The following is a 22,541-nucleotide window of genomic DNA, read 5'->3' on the forward strand; positions in this document are numbered from 1 at the left end:
GTTCCTAGAACAAATACAACTAAGGGCTAAAGGGTCTTTAAAAATATTTTTTTCTTTTCTTCATTCTTTCTTTCTCTCATTCCTTTTCCATTATCATAGTATTCTAAGAGTAAGCAGAAATTGTGTTGTTCTTTTTGGTTTGTTGGTAGTAAACATAAATTTTAATACATAAATTGTATTTTTATCGTTTAAATGTTAACAACAGAAATATCACCTACATAAACTTAGATATAATTTTGTAAAATAATTTTAGAAAATTAATTTCCAAAACATAAATTCAAAAGAAGACTACTTGAAACATGCTAAAGCAACAATATTGATTTTAACATACAGTTTACATCATTGAACTTCCTGATAAAAATGAAATTCTGGGGCAGAAAAATGTCAGGACAACAAAAAACAACCTCCCCCACAACCCAATATTTTTCACACATTTGACTTAGGCATTGCTAAAGAAATACTTCATGTGCTACTATACACCTTATTAACTATTAAATGCAAATACATTCTGTATTGATGATTTTGTGGCTGGCACTATCCTTAATGATGAGTAAAAGTCAGGCAAAACCTGTTTAAAACAGTTTTATACATGTGTTTCTTGATTTGATAAATATTTACCAATTAAATATTTATGTAATAAATGCTTTCTGTGTGCCAGGCAAGTGTGCTAAGGTATAATCTTTTCCTTGAGAAATGTATAGTTTAATGGGGAGTTAGAAAATAGACAACTACAGTGAGATAAATATTCTCAGAGCTAAACGCAGTATACCGTGGTAAACATAGAGGAGCACTTGCCTAACTGAAGCCTGGAGGAGCCCCATGAAAGACTTCCTCTTTCCAGAGGAAGCAATGGCTAGGATGTCAAGACAAAAGCAGCAACCGACACTTTTCTTTAAATACTTTTTGAGCAATCCAATCTATGCTCATGGTTTAACTACCAACTGCAGAAAGCACTGATTTCCTAATTTGCCTGAGTTATTTCTCCCTTGGCATTCAGACCTGCATATCCAACTGCCTGCTATACAAAATGACTTAAGTGACCTATGGACACCTCAAATTAAGTAAGTGCTAAAGTAATCTCATCTTACACAGAAATATGCCTTGGAGAGAATACCGCTGGAGAATACTTCAGCCACAGTGTAAGAGGCACAGTGTAAGTGCAAAGTGAAAAAACAAAGGCTCTGACTATGCTATCAAGAAGTGTAGTTGTAAATAATCTGTTGTTTTTTCCCTTATTTTTTAAATAGTCAAAGGATAACTGTATTTTTGAATGAGGAGAAAGGGCCCAGAAGAAAGGGTTCATGTAGCTGACTAAAGAAACAAGCAGAGAAGGGGCCTTTTGAGGGAAGTGAAAAAACCAAGAGCAATAAAACAATTACTGTTCTTCATGCGTACCTCTATCACAGTACTTGTTACACTGCATTATAATCAGTTATCAGTTTATTTGTCTCACTCATTAGATTGCAATCTTCTTGTAGGCAATTACCATGTCTTATTTTTCTTCCATACCCATATTTATAAATGGGAAAAAAATATATAACCTCTGAACCAGGGAGACAAGGAAACATAGTGAGGATACAGAAACATATTAAAGTTAAAAGAAAACTGACATCTAGTTAGTGCCATAAGAAAAAAGTTATAAATACTGGAAAGAAAGAAACTATATTTGCAGATGACATCATTGTCTGTGTGGAAAATTTCACAGAATCTACAAAAAAACTCCTAGAACTAATAAAAATTAGTGTGTATGGCAAGGTCACAGGATACAAGGGAAATACACAAAAGTCAATTGCTTTCTTACATACCAGCAATAAACAACTGAAATTTGAAACTGAAAAAAATTTCAATAGAAAAAAAACCCACTTAGGTCTAACATATTAAAACATGTACAGGATCTGTATACACTGATGCAAAAAATAAAAGATGATCTAAATAAATTGAGAAACATCCCATGTTCATGAATTTGAAGACTCAATACTGTTAAAATGTCATTTCTTCCTAACTTGATGTACAGATTTCATTCAATCCCAATAAGAATTCCTGGAAGCTAATTTAGAAACATTGACAAAATGATCTTTTCTATGGAAATGCAAAAGGCCTAGAACAGCCAAGGCAATACTGAATCAGAAAAACAAAATTTGGCCAGGAGTAGTGGCTCACACCTGTAACCCCAGCACTTTAGAAGGCCAAAGTGGATGGATTGCTTGAGCCCAGGAGTTTGAGACTGGCCTGGGCAACACAGTGAGACACTGTCTCTACAAAAAATACAAAAAATAGCCAAATGTGGCAGTGTGCGCCTACAGTACCAGCTACTCGGGAGGCTGATGTGGGAAAATCACTTGAGCCCAGGAGGTCAAGGCTGCAATGAGCGTGGTTGCTGCCACTACACTCCACCCTGGTTAACAAAGCAAGATGCCATGTCGAAAAGAAAAGGAAACGAAAAAGAAAACTGGAAAATTCAGTGTCCAATCTTAAAACTTCTACAACACTATGATAATCAAAACAGCATAGTACTGGCAAAAGAATACACACATATAGCAATGATATATCAATGAAACAGAATAAAGAGCTCAGAAACAGACCAACACAAATACAGTCAACAGATTTTTGAAAAGGACACAAAAGCAACTCATTGGAGAAAGAACAGTTTTTTAATTAAACGGTGCTAGAACAAGCTGGATATCCATATGAAAAATAAAAATAAAAAAAGGACCCAGACATAGACCTTACAGCTTTCTCAAAAATTAACTCAAAATGCTTCAAAGACCCATATAACTCCAGAAAACTCAGGAGAAAATCTACGTGACTTTGAGTTTGGTAGTGAATTTATAGACACCAAAAGCATGAACCATGAAAAAAAGCTGATATTTTCATAGTAAAACTAAAAACTTTAGCTGGGCACGGTGGCTCATGCCTGGTAATCTCAGCACTGAAGGAGGCTGAGGCAGGAGGATTGCTAGAGACAAGGAGCTTGAGGCTATAGTGAGCTATGATCATCCACTGCACTCAGCTTGGGCGACAGAGTAAGACCCTGTCTCTAAAAAAACAAAAGGCAAAAACTAAAAACTAGAAATTTCTGCTCTGTGAAAGACACTGTTAAAAGAATGAAAAGACAAACTAAAAATGGGAGAAAACATTTGTTAAATACATACTTTATAAAGGACTCGTATCCAAAATACACAAAGAACTCTTAAAAATTCACAATAAGAAAACATACAACACAATTTAAAAATGGGGAAAACTATTGAACATTCACTTTGCCAAAGATATATAAATGGTAAATAAGCATATAAAAAGATGCCCAGCATCTTCATCACTAAGGAATTGCAAATTAAAACGAGATACCACTAAACACCTTTTAGAATGGTTAAAATGCAAAAACAAACAAAAACCCTGACCATACAAATTGCTGGTGCACAGCAACAGAAACTCTCATTCCTTGGTTAGTAGGAATATAAAATGATACAACTTTGGAAAAGAGTTTGGCAGTTTCTTACTAAGCTGAACATACCGTAAGATCCAGCAACTATGATCCTAGATACTTACTCAATGTACCTGAAAACTTATATCCACACAAAAGCCAGCATATGAATGTATACAGCAGCTTTATTTACTAATAACTGCCCCAAACTAGTAAGTAACCATTGAAGATGGCCTTCAATAAGTTAATGGATAAATGAACTGTGGTGTATCTATGCAATGTAATACTATTCAGTGATAAAATGGGTTATTAAGCCATACACACACAAAAATGGATGACTCTTATAAAAAACATACTGTTAAGTGAAAAAAGCCAGTCTGAAAAGGCTGCATAATATATGATTCCAATTATATGATATTCTGGAAAAGCCGAAACTGTAAATGGTAAACAGATCAGTGGTTGAAAGGGGGGTGGGGGAGAGTTGATTATGTGAAGCACAATGGATTTTTTTAAGGGTGATGAAACTGTTCTGTTTGACACTACAGTGTATCATATGTATCATTTTGATGCCTAATACCATGCATTTGTCAAAACTTTACATCATAAAGAGTGAACCTACTGAGGCAGGAGGATCCCTTGAGACCAGGAGTTCTAGACCAGCCTGAGCACACAGTAAGACCTCTGTCTCTACAAAATATTAAAAAAATTAGCCAGGCCTGGTGGTGCCTGCCTGTAGTCCCACCTACTTGGGAGGCTGAGGCAGGAGGATCACTTCAGCCCAGGAGTTCAAGACAGTGAGCTATGTTTGTGCCACTGAACTCTAGCTTGGGTGAAAGAGAGAGACCAGTCTCAAAAGCTACAACGACAACAATAACAAAAAGAGTGAACCTAACGTATGCAAAATTTAAAAAAATAATTTAGGAGGTCGGGGATCCCAGGGTGAAATGTAGAATTGTGGCAAAAAAAAAAAAAAAAAAAAGTAACTGTATTAAAAATGTATTGAAACAACTTCACTGAAGGGGGTGAGAAGAAAAGGTACTAACCTAAGTAACTTTGGAGTAAGTGAACTGTGAATTCTGTTAGACTAAAGACAAAAGGAATGATACATAAGCACTGCAACTGATAATGTTGTTTTCAATGTTTTCCATATGGGTTAAGAATTCAGAAACCACTAGACATGTATACTGGAGGTGAAAAACTTAGTAAATGAATGATGGGAGCCAGGTTTCTCACTACTGGAGTTGTAGGTTATAAACAAGCAAGGGGAGCCACCTAGAATAATAATGGATTAGAGTCAGACACATCAGTATAAAGTAATGTTTAGTTTAATACAGATACAGATGTATACACATACATATATATACACACACACACACACACACACAGGTGCCTACATACGTAGTTATAAATGTGTATATACACAGGTTAGTATACACACATATATCTCCTTGCCTCATAAGCTGAGAGGGCACAGAAGCAACAATGTCCCACAGTAAAAAAAGTCCCCATGGAATTCAATCTTGATTTCCTACAGTTTTCCAGTAAAAGGAATTAGGCTCCTTATTCTAGGACTGGAACAGGAAATATACAATATGAGCCTAGAATATCTTATAGTGTCAGAGAGTAAGGAAGTGTTAAAAACAAAACAAAACCCCACAACGATGGGGATATGTCATAGGGACAAAGGAGTAAAAACAAAAGGTTCCCAATGGCCAAAGCTGGAACAATTTGAGCAAAATAAATAAATAAACATAGTAGTACCGGACTATAATCCAAAATATAAACTAATAACCGTGAGTCAATATTGATGCAAATGACTGAATAAATGGGGAGAGTAGACAAATATCCTGTGTAGAAAAAATTCTAAATACTCAATCCTCAAGAAAGTTGAGTATAACCCCCCACTTCTTAAATGTGAGCTGTGTACTGTGACTTCCTTCCAAAGAGTACAGTATGAAAAGGAAGAAAGACTATTTTACTGTAAAGAAATGTGACATGCTACCTCAGTCAGGTGATCCTGGTTAACATCAACAGTGGTAAGTCATATTGACAGAATAATTTACTCTTGATGTGATGAGACTTATATTTATCTCTGGGTCTTCTCAAAAACCAGTAAGCTTAGTCTCATCATTAGAAAAAAAATCCCAATTGAAGGATATTCTACAAAATATCTAACCATTATTACCCAAAACTCTCAAGGTCATCAAAAACAAGGACATTCTGAGAAGCTGCGACATCATGAACCCTTTCTGTGCATGGCTTATATCATTTAACGTCCTCCAGGGAAATACACGCTTGCCACAAATGACAAAATTGCATTCGTTTTTATCGTATATATACCATGTGAAATTAGCCAAGTGCAGAAAGACTAAAGAAGCTGATCTCATGGAAGTAGAGAGTAGAAATGGTGTTTTCCAGAGGTAGGGGAGGCTTGTGGAGGCTGGGGGTAGTAGGGAGAGATTGGTCAATAAATACAAAATTACAGTTAGGAGGAATAATCTCTGGGGTTCTACTGCATAGTACAGTGACTATGGTCAGCAATATTGTGTATTTCAAAATGGTAGAAGATTTTGAATGTTCTTATCACAAATAAATGACAAATGCATGAGGTGATGGAAATGCTAAATATTCTGATTTGATTTTTACACATTGTATACATGTATCAAAACATCACACTTTACCCTGTAAATATGTATAATTGTTATGTATCAATTTTTGTTTTTTAAAAAAAGAGAAGCCTAAGGAGATATGATGACTAAATATAATACTGCATCTTGATGGGTCCTAAAACACAAAAAGAACATTAGGTAAAAACTAAATAAATCTGAAAATAATAGGCACTTTAGTTTTAAATCTGTATTAATATAGGTTCATTATTTAGACAAATGTATCATACGAATATAAGATGTTAATAACGGGAGACTGAATGTGGGAGGCATATGGAAACTCTCTAAACTATTTTTGTATTTCTTCTATAAATCTAAAACTATTTAAAAATAAAAAGTTAACTTTAAAAATTGAGAAAATCCTTTGCTTCTTATTTTGAGCAAATATTTATTATCTGTTTCACCACAAGGCCCAACACTACAACCCATAAGTCAATGGTTCTCACCCAGGCCACACATTGGAATCTGCTAGGAAGGTTTTTTAAAAATCCTGATGCCTAGGCCCTAGCCTATAACAATTAAGTGAGAAATTTCCCAGAATAAAAATCAAGCATTGCTTTTTGTTTGTTTTTGCCAAAAGCCACCAGCACTACAACGAGAAAGCTCAAATAATCTAGCAACTTATTAAATATTTTACATATTATATCGAGTATCACAAATCCCAAAGAATCACGTTTCTATTACAGGTAATAAAGCATATAAACTTTAAGAGATTAATATCTACAATTTTTATACTGACAAGAACTCTGTATTCTATTACTTCACCAAAAATTTTTTTGCAGTCCCTTTTCAGAGTATTTTAAAAATATTTTACAAATTTTAATATGTATATGCTTTTAAAAAATGCACTTAAGTGCATTCTATTTTCAAAATAGCATCTTTTATTCAATAATATATTTTAAATTTTCATATGGCAGAGACAATTCCTATAAGTTTGCTCTATGTCATACACAACACTACTGCAGAATGCTCCTTGGTAACAACAAAATGTTGCATTTTGAAGCTTTATTGCATAGAAAGGGCAATTTTGTTAACACATACTCTTTAAAGGTAGACTTGCCATAAGCAATTCAAGAGTTTACAGCAAATATGAACAAATAGATATATTATTTAATCAACTCATACTAAAGATTTGGGAATATCTTCCACTAATATCCAGAAAACAAAATTCTTACTATGTAATACAGTTGACCCATCTCAACACCTAATTTACATCACATGCTCAGAAATGCCAAAAGAAGACTTTTGTCATAGTTAGCAATGCTTAAACTAACACAACAACTTTGATATTGGATTAACCTTCTACAGAAATCTGTTTGCGATTTGTTTCATTTTAGAAATCTGTACAATTACCTCAGCACCTATCAAAACATGTCAATTTGTCAAGATACATTCTCATCAGACAAGCTCTTCCTATAATAGGTATAAAAAATAAAATTCATAAGGCACTATTTCCAATCATGCTCCATACTTTTCTTGAATAAAAAATATTTCAAAAGGTTTGTTTATAATAGCTACCCAGGGCACAGGTGTACGCACTAAAATTTTAAAAACCAACATATCTTGTAATGGTTATCATATACCATTTCCTTTTTAAAAGCCACACTATAAATTGATGAAAATGGCAATTTAATTTTAGGCCCCTAATATTTCCCCAACTGCAATAAGCCAAACTAGATAGAAGTAAATTAAATTTGGAAATTTTTTGTTTATATCGTTATAACCCATAAATTCTCTGAAAATTATGTTAAGAATACAGGATCCACACACAATAGACCCAAGTATCGACACTTGATGTGAAATATAAATCTCTCCCTTAATGTAGCAGTGAATTTCAGTTCTGAAATTTTGAAATCAGAGAAAACATTTAATCTATATTATCTAAAAAGTTAGCTTTATGAAATTTGTCAGTGGTCCAATGCTAAACTTGCTCTGTGTTATATCTGCTCCGTCACTGCTTAAGGACCAATCCAGAGTCTGGACTGGAAACAGCTACAGTAAAAGCTGCCAGAGAATACAGGTCCTCTGGGCTGAAAATAAACCAGAAGCAAAAGTTGGCAATACAGATCTCTCACCATGCTGAAAAGACCTTTCATCCATGAAATAATCAAAAAGGAGATAACAGAATGGAGAAACATTTCACTGAAAACAACTGGGACACCAAAATATCCATCTAAAACTTTCTGTCATATCCTAAAAGAAAGTCAACTCCCCAGTACCACAACTAAGTAGGTAATGGCCAAATGAATTCCTCAAACTAAAGCTAAAGAAAAAAAGAAAAGAACCAGAAAGTTTTATGGGCCAAAGGTAACCAAGCTAAGTTGTGAACACAAATAACAAGAGGTTGCAAAGCAACAACCTTGACTTAACAGATACAGATGTTAGGTCAAGCACAGTATCAATTAGATAAGGAGGGGCCCAAGATTGTACTTTTGTTCCACCACCTCGACAAAATTATTGTAAAAGACCCAGTGGTTGAGAAAAAGAAAAGTATCATTTATGTCTATTCTTTTTGTTGTGCTGTTGAGACAGGGTCTAGCTCTGCAGTGGCACAATCTCGACTCAATGCAACCTCTGCCTCCTGGGCTCAAGCAATCCTTCCACCTCACCCTCCTGAGTAGCTGGGACTACAGGTGAGCACCACCATGCCTGGCTAATTTTTGTATTTTTTGTAGAGATGGGGTTTCGCCATGTTGCTTAGGCTGGTCTTGAACTCCTGAGCTTAAGCTATCCACCTGCCTTGGCCTCTGAAAGCGCTAGGACTACAGGCACGAGCCATCGTGCCTGGACCATTTACTTCTGTTCTAGTCAACTATAAATTTGGGTATGATTTGCTTTAATTGTCGTGATTGCTTGTAATGCTACCTTACAGAAGTTTTCCCTTCCCTGCTTGTCACTTTGTTTGACAACTTCTCTAAAACAAATCAGAATTGAACAAACTATGATTTTTTCTTTGAATGGTTCTAATTTATGGGCACTCAAGGAGTCTGTTAATCACTGAAATATATTAAGGGTTTTATAGATTTATAAAGAGATCATATTACAAACTCAATATCAAAAATTATAATTTTAGGCCAGGCATGGTGGCTCACACCTGTAATCCCAGCACTTTGGGAGGCTGAGATGGGCAGATCACTTGAGGACAGGAGTTCGAGACCTGTCTGGCCAACATGGTGAAATCCCGTCTCTACTAAGAGTACAAAAACTATGCAGGCATGGTGGCAGGCGCCTATAATCCCAGCTACTCAGGAGACTGAGGCAGGAGAATTGCTTGAACCCAGGAAGTGGAGGTTGCAGTGAGCTGAGACTGCACCACTGCACTCCAGCCTGAGCAACAGAGTGAGACTGTCATTCATAGATAGATAGATAGATAGATAGATTTTAAAAATAAAATAAAAATTACAATTTTAGAACACTCCAAGAAATTATGAAGGGCAGGGGCTCCCATCAAAACGGAGATTAGAACACACGGGTTTACGCCCATCCCTCGCAAAACCCTCTCAAAACTACAAAAAAGTCACAGAAAAGGATAAACCCAAAAAGACAAACAGCACAAGGGAATAGACAACAGCATATAGGAGATGTCAAAAATGTGGAAGCTAGAAAAAAGTGTTTGGAAGTTAGAAAACAGATAAATAGGTAAGTAGCTAACTCAGCAGACCAAAAATAAAACTTAAGCTTGCAAAGAGAAAAGTCACAAGAAGCATGTGAATTCAGAGTAGTGAACCCTACCATCTTTTACAGCAAGATTTGCTGGTCAACTAGTTCCATTCTTATACACAGAGCTGCCAGAGGTAATTTTAGTGTTTCTCTCAAATATAATCCCAATACATTTGAAGAAAGCCCATAAAATGAAATGTCAGAGATCAAAACAAACACAAAAGAAACACAGACAAGGCAGGGAACAAAAGAAAACTCAAAATAATAATAAGGAAATAATAACGTAGAAGAGAAAGCTATCTTAGACATTAAATATCTAATATGAAAAAATAACAAGTTTGGAAGATAAACTTGAGGCCATCTGAGAAGAACAAAAAGAGAAAAAGAGGGAAAAGGAAACAGAAAAGATAATTGAAAGACTAACCTAAGAGGTTCAACAACCAAATAAAAGGAGATCCAGAGAGAGAAAAGAGGAGAGACAGTGAAAATTATCCAGAAACAGCAAACATGAAATCACATAGAACTGAAGGGTGTTTCCAGATTTAAAAAGTCAAAGACATTCCATACGATGAATGGGGAAAAGATGTACACCAAGGCACATTATTAGGAAAGTTTTAAGTAACAGGGACAATGTAAGGATCCAAAAAGCTCCCACAGTCAAACATTCAAAGAATCAGGTATCAGAATGGCATCTATCTTCTCATCAGCACTATTGCTGAGCAAGGAAAAAGAGCAAGGTTTTCAAAATTATAAAAGAAAGTTATTTTCAATCCAAAATTTTACACCCAATCAATCAATCCATCAATTAAGGGTAAATGTACAATAAAGACATGGTCAGATATGCAAGGACTGAAAAAAACTGCTGATATCAGGAAGCTACTGGAAGATATGATACATAAAAACAAGGAAGTAAAACAAGAAAGACAGAAGACAACATCTAGGAATAAAGAGATTACAGAAGAAAAAAAGAGGACATTCCACAGGTTGATGCTGAAAGGAAGTCTTAGGATGACAGCTGCTCAACACTCCTAAAGAGCAATTACTTCAGATTAGTAGAGGACAGAAGACTAGAGAAGGGATGAATCAATAAAAAAAAAAGTACAGTATTAATAAATTGTGTTTGAACATACACAGAGGAGTTCAGAGCTCCAGCAGAGAGTCTGGGAATATAGCATTGGGGAACAAACTTAGTGATTAGAAAACTATAAAAACCACAACAGTAACAAAAACCGAGACAATTATTGGTTCAGAAAAATCACAAAAAGAAATAACAGGTAATCATAATATGAGATAAGTGAACAGTATTTACACAGTTAGAACTATATAAGAATTTGTTTTAATTGTGATTACACAGGAAAAATTAGAAATAACAAGTAATCCTTTTACAAGGTTTCAATTTGTCATCAATAATTTTATCTGAACTATTTCTTATTAAATAAAATTTACTTTTTACCACGTAAAGGAATAAGTAAATGTTCTTTACTGGTTCCCCCCCCCCAAAAAAAAAAAATATATATGTGTGTGTGTGTGTGTGTGTGTGTGTGTGTGTATTTGTACATACTTTCAAATATATGTATACAAATATACATATATACACATATATTTGAGGAAAACCAGTAAAGAACAAATATATATTATATATTAATAAAAATAAAAAATATAAAAATATATATTGTAAAAATATAAATATATATAAGTTTTTTCTTTTTAGAGAGACAGAGAGACAAAGAGAGTCTCACTTTGTCACCCAGGCTGGAGTCCAGTGGCATGATCATGGCTTACTGCAGCCTCAACTGCCCAAGCTCAAACCATCCTCCCACCTCAGGCTCCCAAATAGTTGGGACTACAGGCATGCATCACCAAGCCTGGCTAATTTTGTGGGTTTAAAAAAAAATTTTTTTTTGTAGAGACAGGGTTTCACCATGTTGCCCAGGCTGGTCTTCAACTCCTAGGCTCAGGCAATCAGCCTGTCTTGGCCTTCCAAACTGCTGGGATTACAGGCGCGACCCACTGTGCCTGGCCCAAATATATTTATTTTTAATTTTAAAACTAGGTTTATAAAAATATCTACTAACTCTTCCAAACATATTTGCCAGTTAAAATTTGTTTTAAAATGTTTTTTTAAAAATTGAATCTATATTGGTTCACACCAGATCAGTGATGTTATTTTGGTGGCCACAAGGAAGGGCAAAACCAGTAGGGGCAACCACCAAAAAAACCCTGAAAACTAAACAAACAGAACAATAACAACAACAACGAAAAAACCTGGCCAAAATGTTACAACAGCAGTAGTGATGGTGTAAGTAGTGGCATTAATAAAAACAAAAGCTAAACTTTATTGAGCATACTATGTGCAAAACATTGTTCTAAGTGCATATATATATATATATATATATATATATATCTCCTCATAACAACTCTATTTGCAGATGGTAAAACTGAATTAGAGAGGTTAAGTAACCTGCCCAAAGACATAAAGTTATTTGGGAACAGAACTAGAATTCACATTCAGATAGTCTGATCTATTCTTAGATAATGCAACCTCCCTTTTACCAACTAAGTACATTACAGGCTTCTGGACTGATTTGGGCTAATTCCGTTGCTGTTCTGTTCTTTACATAATTCAAAAGGTTCTCAAAAGGTAGACTTTGGGCCAGAAACAGCTCAGGCCTGTAATCCCAGCACTTTGGGAGGCCAAGGCAGGTGGATCACTTGAGGTCAGGAGTTCAAGACCAGCCTGGCCAACATGGCAAAACCTTGTCTCTACTAAAAATACAAAAATTAGTTGGGCATGGTGGCATGCGCCTTTAACCCTAGCTACCTGGGAGGCTGAGGCAGAAGAATCGCTTGAACTCAGGAGGCAGAGGTTGCAGTGAGCCGAGATCATACCACTGCACTCCAGCCTGGGCAACAGAGTGAGACTCTATCTCAAAAAAAAAAAGAAGGCAGACTTTTGAAGCTCCCTATTGAATAGGGGTAAGGAGAAAGAGGGGAAGGGGAGGGGGAGTTTCTGTCTAAGAAATGCTCACCTGAAACTGTATCACCACCTGAGGGGAATGGGTTATTCAAAGCACCCTGGCATTTTTCCCCATACCCATGCTGAGAATCAACTGCTTTAGTGAAGCACGTTTAAAGGGAATATGCCATTATTCAGAGATTAAGGACCACAACCTGAACAGCTCTGAGTTCAGACCATAAGAGGTCACCAGAAAGTCCTCATTTCTTTTCCAAGGATAGAAGCTGTAAGACACAGCCAAAGACCAATTTGACTTCTTGTCTTTGAGTCATTAATAAGTTAATATGAAGTCAAATAACACCTTTCTTTAGATAAAAGTAAACGACCTGAAAAATGCATAAAAGTGAAAAGATTTCATTCAAGCTTAACATCAAAAAGTATCCCATTTTTTGCTCAACATTTCACTTAAAATTCTTCTACACCCATTTAACTCCTTGTATTTTACTTAACACTGTAATCCCTAAGAAATGTCTGAGCTCCAGTGACAAAGCAATTCTTCTAAACTCCTTATCAATCTTTTAAAGTACTTTAAAAATAGCATGTCAATGCTGCGTTCTATGCCTTATCTTATAAATTCAATTAACATCATTCTGCTTTGAAAATCATCATCCAATGTACCACATGTAGAACATTTGCTTTGCTGTTTTACTTAAAAACAAGTACTCTTTTACTGTATAAATATTTAAAAACTCATTCAAGTACCTGTATAATATTTCAATAAGCCATACCAGCAAACTTACAAATTAGTATTTTAAAAATCATCAACTAAGTTCAAGAAATACATAAGAATGAATAGTGCTTGTTGTGTAAATACCAAATTACCAAATTGCATGCTTACATTTTGAATACTAGAGATAAACGAGTATTAACTGAACAAATCCTGTATGCCTGCTTTTTATATACACAACTTAAACTTTGTGTTCATTTAGTCAAAAATGAATGTAAATTTTATAAAAAGTATTTTATTTTTATGAAAAAAGAGTATCACTTCAATGAAATAAATTGGCCTACTGAACATCAAGAGATGTGTAGTCTATGATAAATTAGCTGTTTTATTTAAAACTGTATATGTAATCCAATTTAAGCCAATTCACAAAAGAATCCCAAAGGAATAAATGATATAAACTATGTAAGATTCTGAGCCTTCGATGTGGATAAACTTTCCTGAGAAATTATATCTACTAATTTTAAAAGTTGCTAAAACTAAATGGCAATGCAGGATATACATTTACTGTAGAAAGACTTCAGATTCATTCTGCCTATCTCGTTCTTTTAAGTGCTTGTGAGAATGTATGTGTGTACGTATGTATGTTTTCCATGCAGGGCAACATCTAATAAAATGACCTCAAAATGGAAGGTACTGCCTGAAAAAATAATCTGAAGCAAAGCATGTGAATATTGCTCAATGTGTGACTCTCCAAACTTTTTACTTTTTTCTTATAATTTCAGTAAAAAGACCGTAAGAGTTTTACCCAGAAACACTAAGCTTTGCCCCAGAGAATAAATGTTTATTCAGAAAAAAAAAAAAATCATAAAAACCTGACATAATTTTTAAGTGCTCACAATATTTTCAGTTCTCCCTCAAAAAGCAAAAACTAATTCCCCTCACCCTGAATATGGATAGGACTTTGTAACATATACCTAAAATGACTTGGTGTCATTGGATTTGAAACTAAGCAGTGGGCAAAAGCTAGAAGCACTTTGAAGACAGTTTTAGTAAGAGCCTGAAGAGTCATGAAAAAACTGTTAGAAGCCTGATAGTCTTTAAGAAAGTTTCAGGAAGGTAAGGGAAATATTAGAAAGCTGGAGAAAAGGAGATTCTTATGTGGTGGTAGAAAATTTAGAAACGTTGTATAAGTTCATTCTCACACTGCTATGAAGGAATACCTGGGTAATTTATAAAGAAAAGAGGTTTAATTGATTCATAGTTCCACATGGCTGGGGAGGCCTCAGGAAACTGAAAACCATGGCAGAAAGCACCTCTTCACAGGGCAGCAGGAGAGAGAACTGCTGAGCAAAGCAGGGAAAGCCCCTTATAAAACCATCAGATCTCCTGAGAACTCATTCATTATCACAAGAACTGGGTGCCTCCCACCAGGTCCCTCCCATGATACATGAGGAATATGGGAACTACAATTCAAGAGGAGATGTGGGTAGCAACACAGCCAAACCATATCATTCTGCCCCTGCCCCCTCCCAAATCTCATGTCCTCACATTCCAAAACACAATCATGCCTTTCCAACAGTCCCCCAAAGTCTTAGCTCATTCCAGCATTAACTCAAAAGTACAAGTCCAAAGTCTCATCTGAGACAAGGCAAGTCCTTTACAGCAGCACCCCACTACCATACCAATTTACTGTATTAGTCCATTCTCACGCTGCTATAAATACCTGAGACTGGGTAATTTATAAAGAAAGGAGGCTTAATTGACTCACAGTTCCACATGGCTGAGGAGGCTTCAGGAAACTTACAATCATGGCAGAAGTCAGCTCTTCAAAGGGCAGCAGGAGAGAGAAGTGCCCAGCAAAGAGTTTTGGAAAAGCCCCTTATAAAACCATGAGAACTCATGAGAATTCACTCATTATCATGAGAACAGCATGTGAGTAACTGCCCCCATGATTCAATTACCTCCCACCAGGTCTCTACCACGACACATGGGGATTATGGGAACTATAATTAAAGGTGAAATTTGGGTGTAGCCACAGCCAAACCATATCAACTGTTGACTATAGGAACCAGAAAAGTAACAGGAAAAGTAAAAAATGTACCTAATGAACTGGGTGGTCTAGCAAAGCATTTAAGATGTTGTCTGGTTTCTTCCTGCTGCTATAATCAAACACAAAAGGAGAGAGATAAGCTTAAGAAACGACAATTAAACAAAAGAGGGACCAAAGACTTGTCGATTTTGTAAATCTCCAGCCTCTACAGACAGCAAACCATGCTACAGTTACGAGACAGCTTCCAAGCAAACCTCAAATCCAGGCAATAGTAAGGAAATTATGGTAAAAAATCAAGCTGAAAAGGTGACTATAAAATCCTTTAAGATTTCTGAGCGATCCATGCAGTTCCTCAAATAACAGGGCTTCTAAGAAGCTTAAAGGCATTGTCCCTGCACAATCTCATCAAGAGGCCAAAATTAGGGAAACAATTATCTCAACAAAATTTATGAGTGTAGATTATTCTAATGGAGTAAGCTCCTATAAATCTCATTTATAGGAGACCCAAAAAGTGTTTTTGGCAGAAACACTACCAGCATTGACTGCAGAGCACAGAGATGCATGAAATGGAAAGAGGGCTTTGGACTCCAAACTTTCCAACCACAGGAAGCAGGCTAAGAAAACTATCTAGCTCAACACACAGGCTACCTTCCATGAAAAAGGAAGAACTCAGTGAGCAGAGCAAAAAAACAGAGAACACAGAAAGGAGCCATGAAAAACTATGCTGAGGTAGGAATAGAACTTAGTTTTAATGAAGAAACTTCTAACATTTTCTTGGCTGGATTCCAAAACCGCTATGGAAATTATCTATGCACTCGTGTGCACTTCCTGTCTTCCGTTTTTTTAAACAGAACTACCCACAGTGATATAATTTTATGCCTGACCCACCATTGTATGTCAGCTACTCAGGGCGGTGGGGGTGGGTTAAGAAAGTTACCTCTTTTGTTTATAGGTCTTCAGATTGAGAGGAACTGGACCTAAGGAACATTATCTCTATCTCAATGTAATTTAGAAGATGACATTCTAGATTTTGAGCTGATATTGTAAAGAAATAATACTTAGGGTAGATGGGATAGTGCGTGTATTTTGCATGGGCAGGGAATGTAAATAATGTGCGGCCAGAGGATAGTCTGAGGTAGTTTTAAAACATAACCATAAATTCTTTGGCAATTCTCCCCTCAAAAGGTAGAGCCTCATTCCTACTGCCTTGATTGCAGGCCAGACCTAGTGACTTCTTTTTTTTTTCAATTGAGGTGAACTTCATATACAAAAAATTAACCATTTTAAAGTATACAAATCAGTGGCACTTAGTACATTCACAATGTGCAACCATCTCCTCTATCTAGTATCACATTTTCATCACCTCAAAAGAAAATACTGTACACATTAAGGAGTCGCTCTCCATCCTTCCCCCCTTCCCACCTGCTGCCCACCACAACTGGGTCCTGTCCTGGTCTCTGGTAACCACCAATTTGCCTATAATTCAATTGTAAGTTGTAAGAGTTCTCTATACAGTTTGCTTGGTTTTTTTTGTTTGTTTGTTTTTAAAAACAGATAGGGTCTCATTATGTTGCCCAGCTAGTCTTGAATTCCTGGGCTTGGGCAATTGACCCATCTCAGCCTCCCAAAGTGCTGGTATTACAGGCATGAGCCACTGCACCCAGCTTCTATACATTTTGGATACTAGACCCTTATCAGAAGCATAATTTGTAAATATTTTCTTTCATCCTACAGGCTGTCTTTTCACTTCTTGATGATTTATTCTTTTATGCACAAAAATGTTTAATTTTGATGAAGTTCAGTTTATCTTTTTTCTTTTGTTACTTCTGCTTCAGGATCATTCTCTAAGAATTCACTGCCAAATCCAAAGTCATGAAGACTAACCCTATGTTTTCTTCTAAGAGTTTTAAAGTTTTAGCTCTTACATTTAGGTTGCTGATCCAGCCAATCAGATCTTATACTAAAAGGCTGCTGTATTTGATAAGACACAGGGCTCTAACTTCATTCTTTTACATGTGGCTATCCAGCTGTCCCAGTACCATTTGTTGAAGAGACTGTTCTTTTCCCATTAAATGGTCTTAGCAACTCTGTTAAAAATCAGTTGGCCATAGATTTATGGGTTTATTTCCAGACTTTCTATTCCCTTGGTCTACATACCTATCCTTAAGCTAGCACTACACTGATTTGATCACTACAACTTAATATTAAGTTTTGAAAACAGGAAGTGTGAGTCTTCTAATGTGGTTCTTTTTTGATATGTTTTGGCTATTTGGGGCCCCTTTTTATTCCATATGAATTTGAGCACTGACTTTTCCTCTTCTGCAAAAAATAACCTGGAATTTGGAAATGGATCTTTAAAATCTGTGAACTGCTTTGAGAAGTACTGCCATCTTCACAATATGATGTCTTCTAATCTCTGAACACAAGATATCTTTCTATTGATTTAGGTCTTTTATTTTAGCAATGTTTTATACTTTTCACTGTACAAGTTTTTCACCTCCTTGGTTAAATTTATTCCTTAGGTATTTCATTCTTTTGGATGCTCTTATAAATGGCATTGTTTACTTAAATTCCTTTCTACATTTTTCATTGCTGGTGCCTAGAAATACAACCGAGTTTTGTGGTTGATGCTGTACCCTGAAACTTTGCCAGATTTGTTTACTAGCTCTAACAGATTTAGATGGTTGACAGATACCAACCAGGAAGCTGCTCTAGCTCATGGGGAGCTGAACAAAGGTATCTGCACCAGTCCCTCAGGGAACCACCAGACAGGTCAAAATGAAAACTACAGTTTTGTTTTTCAGAACAAGGTTCTTATTGTCCCCCTCCTGGCACCAGTGAGCTACACCAGGAATATGGGTTGCTGGCCCCATAGCTGCTGCTGAGCTAGAAAATAAAGGATTCTAGGTATATAAGCAAAAATGTCATAATGCTTTCTTATCAAAATCTGGCAGTCTTCCGGATGCTGTAAGTTTTCTATCAGATTACAGAGTTACGCAAAAGTTGATTTGTCAGTTTTTGCCAGCTTAATTAACAGTTGCTTCTGTGGATTCTTGGAACTCCCTGCTCCACCACTCACTTGCTTTTAAAAACTAGAATGGGCTGGGCGCAGGGGCTCATGCCTGTAATCCCAGCACTTTGGAAGGCTGAGGTGGGTGCATCACCCAAAGTCAGGAGTTCAAGAACAGCCTGACCAATACGATGAAACCCGGTCTCTACTAAAAATACAAAAATTAGCCGGGTGTAGTGGCATGAATCTATAGTCCCAGCTACTCAGGAAGCTGAGGCAGGAGAACTGCTTGAAACTGGGAGGTGGAGGTTGCAGTGAGCCAAGCTCATGCCACTGCAATCCAGCCTGGGCAACAGAGCAAGACTCCTTCTCAAAAAAATAAATAAAATAAAATAAAATAAATAAAATGAAATAAAAAGAATGTGGCAGAAGTGACAGTATTTAACTCCTGAGACTACAACATAAAAGACCAAAGTCCTCTTTGTTATCTCTCTTGGACCACTCACTCTGAGAGCCCCTGAATGAGTCACCCTGGAAGTGAATCCTCCAGCCCTTGTCAAGCCTTCAGATGACTGCAGCTCTGACGAACACTTAGACTGCAATCTCATAAGAAACCCTGAGAATGAATCACCTAACTAAGACCCTCTTGAAACAGCAATATACAAATACCATGATAATAAATGTGTGTTGTTTTAAGGTGCTATGTTTTGGGGGTACAAGATATTTAAAGCTGAGACTCAAAAGAAAAGAACCTAGCCACTCCAAGAGTTCTAAGGAAAAAGAGTGTTTCAAGCACAGAGTATAGCACATGCAAAGGCCCTGAGTAAGGAAAGATCTTAAGCATGTTAAAAAAAATAATAAAAATCTGAAAGATTAGTGTGACTTAAGCTCAGCGAAGGAAAGAAAAATGGTGAAGAAAGACACCAAAGGGGCAGAAAGAAACCAAAATGACTGTAACAAAGTATTAAAAAGTAGTAAAAACTGATAATATATGATAAAGTGCCTTTGAACCCACAAGAAACAACTACAAAAATTTAACATTTAAAAACATTAACTGGAGAGAAATCTGAAACTAAATGTAGCTACCATCACACAGGAATCCACGTAGGAAACAGGAAACCCCGAGAGCAAGAACCAAGGGTCTTTACATCTCCCATATCACCTACTTACCTTTGTAGAATTAATGCACAATGACAAACCCGAAAAAAATACCTTTTGAAGACACTATTTAAAATTCTAAGTAGTGAATTCATTGGTGAAAGCTTTTAAGTCTAGAATACAGGCTTCAAGTATCTCCTCACTAGATATTCCATGACGATGGCCAAATAAATAACTCATGTAGCTGCATATCTAAAGAACATGATTATAAATCAGCTCTATGAAGATGCACATTTCTCCTTGTCCTGGGCTACCATGTGATAAAAGGTTTAATAATTGGTAAAAAGAATAAAAGAATTTCAAAAGAATTCCCAACTGGATAACCAGTCTCTGAAATTAAAACTGAATTTAATTTAGCAAAATAATTCTATTTGCATACAGAAACTGTGAGATTTTTTTAAATGAACTTTTATGGGAGAACATACTGTTATAAAATACATTTTCAATCAGTAAAAAATAAAATAATACACGTGTTTTCAGATTTTATGACTATTTGAATACCAAGGGTTATTCTCCTCTATATCTTTATCCAGAAAAAAAATATTTAACTTGAAACACAGAGGCAAAAAATAATTAGCAAAGGGATAGAAGCATCAGACACTACAAGCCAGGTGCAGTTGGCTCACACCTGTAATCCCAGCACTTTGGGAAGTCCAAGTGGGTAGATTACTTGAGGTCAGGAGTTTGAGAACAGCCTGGCCAAAAGGGTGAAACCCCATCTCTATTAAAAATACAAAAATTAGCCAGGCATGGTAGTGTGCGCCTGTAGTCCCAGATACTCATGAGGCTGAGGCAGGAGAATCGCTTGAACCCGGGAGGTGGAGGTTGCAGTGAGTCAAGATTGCGCCACTGTACTCCAGCCCAGGTAACACAGTGAGACACTGTTTCAAAAAAAAAGTATTAGACACTACAAAATGTGGTAAATAAATACAATTATTTTATTTCGTTATTTAAATGTAGTAACATCAGCATAAAGTAAAAGGAACTAATGGCTAGTTTAATATGCCAGGCCCTTTTATGTCCCACCTGCAACTCCTATTCTGCTATGGTACGCTTTATCTACAGCATAGCTGGCGACCAGTTAAAAGAAAATTCCAGAAGATATGACACAAAATTGTCCAAATTCAAGACAATATTTATTTAACAAACCCAGAGTTAGTATCAACTAGATACTAGGTACTGTGCAAGTTCATCCTATCAACATTATATTCCAGTAATCACTAATTCTTAAGACATCAGAAAAAGACAGCAAATGTATAATGCAAACCAAATATATTTTGAGATTCAAAGAAAAAACATATCTTACTTGTATAATAAAACAGTAAGTGCTTTTATTTAAAGAAACAGAATTATAGAAAAGTAACTCAGCAGAAAAAAATCAACTTTTTGAAGATAATTACAAACCGAATTTTCTTCTTCCTCTTCCAGTTCTCGTTGCTGTTCCTCATGTCTTTTAGCTTTGATCTCCATAGCTTCTGTGATCAGGTCTCTCAATATTGATACAGGTTTTGCATTCTTGATAAAAGGATGCTAAAAAAGTAGAATTCAATGGTATAAATTCAAAAGATTTTTCTGAATTATAGCTAACAAATGTGAAAACAACATGTAAATGTTAACCAGGATCACAGGCTTCAACAATTGTTTTTTCATCTAGAATTAAATGTATAGGTTAAGAAAATAGAATATGGCCACTGCCTAGAAATAAAGAATTTGCTTTGGGGCTTGTTTTCAAAAAGAAAAAAAAAACTTAAAGCACACATACAAAAATGCAACCCTGTAAATAAAACTACATTATCCTTAAAGATCTAATTGTCCAAAGGAAGTGTACATTAGGAGTAAAAACAATTAAGTTAAAAATATGATTACAGATTATATTACACATAAAAATAAACTTATTTTGGTACTGAGTTACAGAATTTAGTTAATCTTAGTAAGTTGACAGCCAAAATCAGGGGCCAAAAAAAAAGCAACTATTTTGTTACTTCTTTAACATATTTTCTGTTTTACTGTATCTTAAGTAATTTAACCTCTTCCAAAGACAAAAATATTTTTTCAGAACATGAATGCTGCCTAATTTCTTTACCATATATAAAATAACTTGTCACTTTTAAAAAAATATCACCCTGATCTAGCTAAAATAGCTAAGCTCTCTACAATTCTGATAAAGAGAAGGAAAACTATCAGAATAGACCTAGGTTTTAAATTTCTTTTTACTGAGAAGGAGGGACACGAGAGAAAGTAGAGTGAAAGGTTATAATTTGGGATAGATAACCTAAATTTGGGACAGCAATCAGTTTCAGTAATTTTCATAGTTATATGTCAGTAGATAGTGTCGGGTAAAAGTGACCTGAGTGAGTGTGTGAGTGAGTGAGCGAGCAAATTATTTGTTTATTTGTTTGAGACAGGGGCTTGCTCTGTTGCCCAGGTGCGAGGACAATGGTGCAATCATGGCTCACTACAGTCTCGATCTCCTGGGCTTAAGTGATCCTCCCACCTCAGTCTCCTTAAGTGCTAGGAATACAGGCATGAGCCACTGCACCCAGCCCTGAGTTATTTTAATAAACACCAATAGAACACAAAAATATATTCAAAGACAAAAAAACTGTGCTGAAGAAGAAATAGATATTTGAAAGAGGCTTTTAAAATGGCAAACACATCGTTTGGGACAATCATAAGAAAGAACTTTTTCAGAGTACAGAAATATTAAAATCAATTGTAAAGAACCAATAAATTATTTTAGAACAGTTATAGATTAATCTTAACAGATAAATTAAGTCCTATTAACATATCTGTGGTAGAGACTCCTGGTCATACACCAAAATAGAGTTGTGGTTGGACCTACAATTGCCCAACTGGATCCTACATTTCTCAGCTTAACCCATTCAGGTAGTTA

The 22,541-nt window shown here is 35.8% G+C and overlaps 1 protein-coding gene across 1 annotated transcript in view; it reads right to left on the reverse strand.

The window, feature by feature from the left end:
* STK3 (serine/threonine kinase 3) overlaps window positions 1-22,541 on the reverse strand; it is a 354,584-nt gene that overhangs the window by 124,160 nt on the left and 207,883 nt on the right. The window contains exon 8 of the mRNA XM_033202322.1: window positions 21,053-21,178. Coding sequence (XP_033058213.1) covers window positions 21,053-21,178 — 126 coding nt within the window. The remainder of the gene's footprint in view (window positions 1-21,052; window positions 21,179-22,541) is intronic.

The sequence above is a fragment of the Trachypithecus francoisi genome, unplaced genomic scaffold (genome assembly GCF_009764315.1).
Source record: "Trachypithecus francoisi isolate TF-2019V2 unplaced genomic scaffold, Tfra_2.0 Lachesis_group7, whole genome shotgun sequence".
Lineage (NCBI taxonomy): Eukaryota > Metazoa > Chordata > Mammalia > Primates > Cercopithecidae > Trachypithecus > Trachypithecus francoisi.